Raw genomic sequence first — 8998 nt, 5'->3', positions numbered from 1 at the left:
AAAGTGTTAAAACATAATAAATAAACCAAAACAATATGAACCAAATAGATATATTCTAAATCAAATATGGTATAGTATAGATATGCCTGTGTATGTTGATAATTGTTTTCAATAATTTTAATAATAAGATAATTGTTTTAAATAGAACATATTCTTAATAGTGGGCCATTTACAGAGTATAAACCTTAGTTAATATGTAACCTAAATATACTAGACTCAAGGACATCAAGAACAGAACGAATGGGAATCCAAACAAATCGTTATATGGCTGGGTTTATATGGTCGGTGAGGCTCACTCTCTCTCTCTTTCTCTCTCTCTCTTTCTCCCTCTCTCTCAGTCACTCAATTAGTACTGCAGATGTGCTACACAAACCAAGCCAGACTGCCAGACAGACAGACTGCGAGACAGACAGGCAGACAGACACCCCCGCACAGTTTCTGTGAAATGCCCAATTCGAGTCTGGGTGACGTCTCATCATCGTTAGGTAGTGTTGTGACGTTGTATGTCTTCTAGCGGTAGCGGTTTCTAGCGGTAGCTTGTTGATGGTCGGTAGAACCGAATGAAGAGAAGCCGAAACGACCTCATTCAGGCAAGTATTTTTAAAACTGGTTTCTGTACGTTGTTATTCGCTTGATGTAAATATGTAATTTATCACGTTTTCATTTTTGTTTATTTGACGTTTTTTCCCCCGAAATGGAGCCATGATTTGAGGCTTTAACCAAAGCGGTCGCTAGTAAAGGTTAGCCTCGGCTAGCTGGCTTTGGCTTCACACAGCGTTGCGGTTGGGTGTGTTGTCAGGGGCCATGCTAAGCTAACTCCAGTCCCCGTTTGCCCAACTGGCTTCAATATATATGTTTGTAGTTAACTTTAACTCGAATTAACATTGATTTTCGCTTATCGATTTGGCTTTGGTGTTTTCTCTTACTCAGTCCTCATATGTTGCCGTAATTACCCCCCCTCTCAACATTTAATTAACCCACAGTATTCGCTATTGTATCAGTTTTATATTCCGAAATACTTATTTTTGTCGTGTTTCGTTGGTGTAAAATACACCACAGCCTTGGCTTTACATTGCTAGTATATTTGTTTTTTTGTTGTATTCAGACGTGTTGGCTAAATGTGTCACTAACGTTAACTAAAACCGGAATGTTGTTCAGCTATAGCTAACGACGTTAACGTTAGTTTGTAATGAATTGTAGGTCGGGTGTTAGACAGCAGCCTGGCCAGTGAATGTCATTATCAGTGCTGTCTGCATACCAGTGCCATGACCATGGCGAGCCAGAGGAGGGGAAGTAGAGTTTGTAGACGAGGGGGAGAGAGAGAGAGGAGAGAAAGGGAGTTTGGAGAGGAAATGAATATGAATGGAGCTGTGCGCGTTGTCCTTGTTAGCTACGAAGGAGAAAAAAACAGGGTAAGGGACTCTCAACGTCCATTTTATTTATTTTATTTTTTATATATTTTTAAGGAGAAAATTGACGTCCTTTTAAATATTAATATGAACAACCCTGTTAAAATAACTAAACGACTATATTATTTGTGTTGCGTGGAAACATACGTTTGGGTTGGAAGTCAACGGGTGAACCTGTTCTCCATTGCATTGGTGAAGCATTCGGTATTATTGCATTTAATTATGGGATTTTTAACAATAACTACGACCATCTGGTCTGCAGTCCGCGTTTTGTACCCGGATAGTTGCTTCCTTTGGTGGAAAGATCTGTACACTGTAGTTACTGCATGGATGTCAGTCAGTGGTGCTGCTGGTAGAATGCTGTACTGTCGTCCGCACACGGCTACTGACTATGCGCTTTTAAAGACATCCGACTGCCTAAATGCAGTATTTATATATTTTTGCCCTATATGTTTGTCTTTGACAAGTCACCCTTTTTTTTAATGGATGATATTTGTCACACAAGCACTCAATGTGATTGTAGCTAGTTATATGGGAGGCTGCTTGTCATGTTGTCGCCGAATGTTGGTTTCCACTGAAATGCTGTAGATATATTTTCCTAATGTTGGATTACAGTAGTTAACACAGTGCACTGTATTTACTGTTAATACAACGGTCGTTTTAAGGTATACACCGTTTTATTATAGTCGGAGTTATGCGCTTTAAATGCAGTTAGATTCTGCGGTGTGGGCAAAATACCATGTTCAACATCCCATTGAATATCACATTGCGTTTCAGGAACGTAACAATTGAGCCTTCGCTAAGCCCCGCCCCAGAATTTTCGGTATGTATTTTCAGTGACCCAGTTGATGGCAACAGTCCTCTAGTCTGACACCTTGAACAAGCTCATGTTTAAATCGCAATTAAAACGCCTGTAAATGAGGGCTATGGCAAAAATTGAGTTTTTCATTAAGAAAATGTAAAATGTATTTAAATGGCTGAGTAATTTAACAGGGAAAATGTGTTACTAGGCTGCACCAGGTGTGAACTTTTTTTGTGACAGTATTTAGTGACCTAGAGAGGGCCAGAGAGACCAGCTATATACTGGTTGGTTTAACTGGACAAAACTTTCTGTTGGAAATGGTATGGTGATTTTACTCCCTTTGGGTGAAAACACAGTATGTGAATTGCCCCATAGGGTTCAATGAAAAGGGCTGAATGGTGAGATGTTTGGGTGGTGAGGTATGGGTATGCTAATTGCCTTTTGGCCCCCAATGGGACCTTTGAGCCACTCAAGCAGGATAGCCCCCCCCCCCCCCCCCCCCGGAAGATACACCTTAAATATATACATAATTAAAGATACACCTTAAATATATACATAATTATTTTAGCAACCCCTCCCAAACATTTGAATTTCATAATCGGTTAAAATTAGTCTAATTCTATCAAATAAAATGTTATTAGTTACATGCTTTGTAAACAACAGGTGTAGTCTAACAGTAAAACGCTTACTTACGGGTCCTTTCCCAACAATGCAGAGATAAAAATAATAGAAAAGTAAAAGGCCTATTAATTAAATACACCACTAGTAAAGGAACTTGGCTATAAACACGGGGTAACAGCACCCAGTCGATGTGCAGGGTACAAGGTCATTGAGGTAGATATGTACATCTAGGTAGGGGTAAAGTGACAAGGCAACAGGATAGATAAACGGTAGCAGCAGTGCATGTGATGAGTCGAGAGTTAGTCCGAGAGCCTATCTGCATTGACCCTTTTTTTGTTTGTTGTTGCACTGTCTATGACTTGTGTGGCTGGAGTCTTTAACAATTCCTTTTACACATGGAATACATTTTAAGATAGTTAGAGCTTTACCGATGAGGGTGGGGGGGGGTATAGTCCCTCCCTCGTTTCCTCTCTTGGTTTGTGTTAACGCCTGAACCTTTCCCATCCCCTACAGGAAGCAGACAGAGACTTAGACGCAACAATCTGAACAGAAACACTGCAGTCTCCACCATGTACCTTTCTGAAGACCAGAAGATCTGGAACATTTGAAAAGATACTAACAAAACACACAGACTACTCAACGGGGGACTAATAGATCCAAGTGAAGGGGGTAGTGGAAAGACTCATCCGTAGCTCTAACTCTGACATGGCCAGTACTCAGACGAGTCTGAAAACCCCATTCAAAGACCTGACCTCGTTCAAGGGCAACATGAAGCAGCTGTACCGTGAGAGAATAGAAGACGTGCCCATTAAGAAGAGGCTGATGGCTGAAATGAACCTGAAACGCCGAAACCTGGACCCTCTGCCCCCCCTGCCCTGGACCCCCAAGGTAAAGAGGGAGGCTGGGGAAGAGCAGAACCAGGACCGGGAGGTGGATCCAGGCATGACTAGATCAATAGAGATGGACAGTAGGGGGGAGTTCCAGGTATGTGGAGCAAAAGCTTTAGACCTGAGCCCCGGGCTGAAACACACGCTGGCAGCCTTCACTCTCAGCAGCGCGCGCTCTCTAGGGGGCCCAGCAGCCTTCTCAGCCCGCTCTGGCCACGAAGCATCCTCCTCCCCCGGCCCTGGTTCCTACCCTGGCATGGCACCTCTACCCTCCCCTCCTGTGCTGGGAGGTATACCCCTGCTGGTGCCCAGTGACAGCTCCACAGAACTCAGCCACTCCCTTCTCGAGGGAGAATCCATCTCGTGCTTTGCCGTCGGCGGGGAGAAACGCCTCTGCCTCCCCCAGGTGCTCAACTCGGTTCTCCGCCACTTCTCCTTGCAGCAGATCAATTCCGTGTGCGACGAGCTCTATGTGTACTGCTCACGCTGCGACGGGGAACAGCTCCACATACTCAAGGTGCTGGGTATTTTACCCTTCAATGCTCCGTCCTGTGGCCTCATCACCTTAACTGACGCCCAACGCCTCTGCAACGCCCTCCTCCGCCCGGGGGCTGTCCTCCCCTCCGAACCCATCACCAAGCTACCCGGCCAGGAGCTCCTCAAGGAGACGGAGGCCAGCTTCCAGGTGGAGCACCAGTGTCTGGGGAAATGCCAGGGTCTGTTCGTTCCCCAATTCTACGCCAAGCCAGAGTCGCCCTGTATTCAGTGCGTGGAGTGCCAGCTGCTCTTCTCTCCGCAGAAGTTTGTGATGCACTCTCACAAGTCGCCGGACAAGAGGACCTGTCACTGGGGCTTTGACTCGGCCAAATGGCCGTGCTACCTGCAGCTGGGGAGGAAGTACCTGGGAACGGCAGAGGAGCCGCAGCTCAAACAGCTGTTGGAGGACATGAAGGACAAGTTCCACTACAACCGAATCAGCGACAAAGTAAGTAACGAATGACTTCTTATTGTGTTTCTGAACAGATGTTTGCGTTAGACTACTTCGTGTGGTTGCACTGTCATTGGTAGAGTCTAGAGAAACCAGCCCTTGCTGTGTGTAAGACGATACATAGGGGACACGTGACATTCTTCCTGCTGCCCGTATGGTGAGTTTTTCATTGGAGATTTACCCAAAATACTCAGACTTTTCTGTTTCCATGTATGCGGACTAGCACCCGTGTCTCACTGGGCCATGGCTCTGGCGGATCTGCTCTGACCTTGGGCCGAACTCAGGCCCTCTGTACTTTTCAGATGGCATGGCAGGTAGCCTAGCGGTTAAGAGTGTTGGGCCAGTAACCGAAAGGTCGCTGGTTTGAAATCCCAGAGCAGATTAGGTGAAAAATCGGTCTGTGCTCTTGAGCATGGCACGTAACCCTAATTGCTCCTGTAAATCGCTTTGGATAAGAGTGTCTGCTAAATGACAAATGTAAATTTACATAACAAGGACTAACTGAACTTGAGCACTTTCTCACAAAGCAACTGTCTAATTTTATTGGTCAAACACACATATGTAGCATGTGCTGCTGTTGATTGTGCTCGCCCCAAGCCTTTAGTGTCACATTCCTGGTGGAAACATAATACTAGCGCTGACATATACATGGAAACACAACAACACTAGTGCTGACATCTACATGGAAACACAACAACACTAGCGCTGACATCTACATGGAAACACAACAACACTAGCGCTGACATCTACATGGAAACACAACAATACTAGCGCTGACATCTACATGGAAACACAACAATACTAGCGCTGACATCTACATGGAAACACAACAATACTAGCGCTGACATCTACATGGAAACACAACAATACTAGCGCTGACATCTACATGGAAACACAACAATACTAGCGCTGACATCTACATGGAAACACAACAATACTAGCGCTGACATCTACATGGAAACACAACAATACTAGCGCTGACATCTACATGGAAACACAACAATACTAGCGCTGACATCTACATGGAAACACAACAATACTAGCGCTGACATCTACATGGAAACACTGGCAACTCACTAATGTGGGGGTAAGTCAAGATGGTGTAGTAGATCAGAGCAGGGTTGGACAGGCTAACAACTGACCAGCTGGTCTCTCCCGCTCTGGGTCACTGCAGTGTGTGTCACACAAGGGAAGAGCATCATTTGTCCTTCGGGTCAGCTGGAGGTCACTAGAACCATCAATAGGCAAGAGCACTGACTGGACTAGTGGACTCTCCCTCGCTTACTCTGACCTCTGGGCAAGATAGGGGGGACAGTTTAGATTCATTAAGTTCCTCCCTCCCCTATTTAAATGACCTTTTTAAGCATTCCAAAGTAATTTTTGTCATTCAATTTTGTTGATGGGTTTTAAAATACTATTTAAGTGGAGAATCTTAATTGAATGCCTTCTTAGTCCAGGACTAGGCTGACGATCTGTCTGGGGAAACAGCCTATGATCTTTATTCGTACCACTGAACTGGAGTGTGCAGTAACCGGCAACCCAAGCCCATACATGGGCGAATGCCCAAGTTGCATTACCATCACCACCAGTGCTATTCACTGAAGACCAGAACCAAACAGGATTCTACAGAGCAGAGTTAAAACATTTTTAAATATGTTTTTCTTAGTCGTTGTATAACAACAATTAATTAAAAGGGACAGTGGGAGAGAGCAGAGCAACAGGACCCATAGAAATGGCTGACTGCAGCTGAAAACAAAGCTCTAGATGGTTTCTCCTCTGACTGGTTCATCGCTATGACATGACAGGACCTCTCTACTTAATCAATCTGGACTATTAGGGTACGTCACAAATAGTACCCTTTTTTTTTCTATATAGCGCATTACTTTATAGGGCTCTGGTAAAACAAATGATGTACTATATATAAAGGGAATAGGGTCTAGTTTGGGACGTAGGCTTAGTTTTTTTGCCTTGCCGTTTTAATGATGGCTCACTAAGGGAGAGTTGACTAGTTAGATGACCCTGACTTCAACTGGTGTTTTCCAGGTAGGCTGCTTTGAATTCAATGCAGCCTGGCAGGTTATGGGTTAAACAAGAGACTATGGACTCCCAAGTGTTTTTATAGTGTGTGTGTGTATTTCTAGTGTGTGTGCTGTGCAGGTGTGACAACACTGCTTGCTGTACAGTCATTTGGCACTCCCTGTCTGCTGTGTTTGTCTGGCAGAAAGAGGGGGAGGGAGAGGGGCCCAGCCTCTCCCATATGTTTCAATTTGTGTGTGTGTGTGTGTGCCGGAAATACCGTCTGGTGTCTAGTCTAGCGCCCAAACCACATTCCTCCCTCCCTCCTTCCCCTCCCTCTCGCACTTTGGCTTGGTCCGCTGTGTTTGTCTGAGAGACTCCTCTCTTTCATACAACTGTTTTTTCGTCAACTTGACCTCCACCTTTTCTATCTGAAAGGTATTGCTGGTATCAAAGCCAACACCCCCCCCCCTTCCTCCTCCTCCTGCCTAGCAACCCGGTAATCATTTCGGTAAAGTTCTGCCTACAGCTTAGTATGAAACAGCTTTAATGCTGAGGCGGAATTGGCACGCGCTGCCCTCTTAAACTCTTAATGGTTGCTAGGCAGCGCCAGTTAACCATCCTCCTGCCAGTTGTAGACTTTGCGAGACATGTCACTTCTGTCTCTCCGCATAGCCCACCACTAAGCATGCATTGTTTTCTTAATCACTGGATGGAACCATTTTAAGAACTACTGTGGGAATAAATATCACTGAAATTAAGAAAATAGTGGAATAAAGTAAGTTTAGTGCAATTTGAAGGTATGTATTAAATTGTTGCTTACTGAAACTCCTACGGTCATTCACTCACTCGTATGTAATACATTTGAAGCAGTAGCCTAAACCCGCGTGTGGTGAACTAGATGATCATTTCAACACTGTTTTGATTTGGACAGTGCCACATCGGGCTGCTTAAGGAAAGTCTGGGGACTCGTCTTGATAGATTGATTTATCTCAGACTTTTTATTTTTCACTGAATATCCGTTTGCACATTTTAAAATAATACATTTGAAAAATGTCACCTGTATACAGTGTGTGAAATTAAGTAAGGAGGTAAGGCAATAAATAGGCCCATAGTGACGACTTAATTACAATTTAGCAATTTACACTGGAGTGATATATGTGCAGATGAGGATGTGCAAGTTGAAAATACTGATGTGCAAAAGAGCACAAAAACAAATGAGGTAGGTAGTTGGTTGGCTGGGCTATTTACAGATGGGCTGTGTACAGGTACAGTGATCGGTAAGTTGCTCTGACAGCTGATGCTTAAAGTTAGAGAGGGAGCTATAAGACTCCAGTTTCATCGATTTTTGCAATTAGTTCCAGTCATTGGCAGTAGAGAACTGGAAGGAAAGGCCGCCAAAGCAGGTGCTGGCTTTGGGGACGACCAGTGAAATATACCTGCTGGAGCGCGTGCTATGGGTGGGTGTTGCTCAGGGGACCAGTGAGCTGAGATATGGTGGGGCTTTACCTAGCAAATACTTATAGATGACCTGGAGCCAGTGGGTTTGGCGACGAATATGTAGCGAGTGCCAGCCAACGAGAGCAGTGGTGGGTGGTATAAGGTGATTCGGTGACAAAACGGATGGCACTGTGATAGACTACATCCAATTTGTTGAGTAGGGTATTGGAGGCTATTTTGTAAATGACATCGCCAAAGTCAAGGATCGGTAGGAGAGTCAGTTTTACGAGGGTATGTTTAGCAGCATGAGTGAAGGAGGCTTTGTTGTGAAATAGGAAGCCAATTCTAGATTTAATTTAGGATTGGAGATGCTTAATGTGAGTCTGGAAGGAGAGTTTACAGTCTAACCAGACACCTAGGTAGTTGTCCACATATTATAGGTCAGAACTGTCCAGATTAGTGGGCGGGCGGGTGCGGGCAGCGATCGGTTGACGAGCATGCATTTAGTTTTACTAGCATTTAAGAGCATAGAAAGAAGGGCCAGATGTATACAGAATGGTGTTGTCTGCGTAGAAGTGGATCAGAGAATCACCAGCAGCAATAGTGAAATCATTGATATATATACAGAGAAAAGAGTTGGCCCAAGAGTTGAACCCTGTGGCACCCCCATAGACTGCCAGAGGTCCGGACAACAAGCCATCCGATTTGACACACCGAACTCTGTCTGCGAAGTAGTTGGTGAACCAGGCCAGGCATTGGCTACGGTTAGGCTTGGGAAATGTCAGCTGAGGGGATTGAATTTTAAATATATATATATATATTTGTATTTTATTTC

At 44.5% G+C, this 8998-nt stretch overlaps 1 protein-coding gene across 4 annotated transcripts in view; it reads left to right on the top strand.

Annotated features, from left to right (window-relative positions):
* The first annotated feature begins 310 nt into the window (after positions 1 to 310).
* Positions 311 to 8998, top strand: part of LOC109874658 (ski-like protein) — a 45237-nt gene continuing 36549 nt past the window's right edge. The window contains exons 1-2 of one of the 4 annotated variants that reach the window (XM_031810589.1): positions 311 to 590; positions 3346 to 4704. In XM_031810589.1, the coding sequence (XP_031666449.1) occupies positions 3538 to 4704 (1167 nt within the window). In that variant the 5' untranslated portion in view covers positions 311 to 590; positions 3346 to 3537. Of the gene's footprint in view, positions 591 to 806; positions 1413 to 3345; positions 4705 to 8998 lie in introns of those variants that run through there. The other 3 variants (XM_031810588.1, XM_031810586.1, XM_031810587.1) reach the window with 3 other exon arrangements.

The sequence above is a fragment of the Oncorhynchus kisutch genome, linkage group LG30, assembly GCF_002021735.2.
Source record: "Oncorhynchus kisutch isolate 150728-3 linkage group LG30, Okis_V2, whole genome shotgun sequence".
NCBI classification, from domain to species: domain Eukaryota; kingdom Metazoa; phylum Chordata; class Actinopteri; order Salmoniformes; family Salmonidae; genus Oncorhynchus; species Oncorhynchus kisutch.
This window is presented reverse-complemented; position numbering and strand designations above follow the sequence as displayed.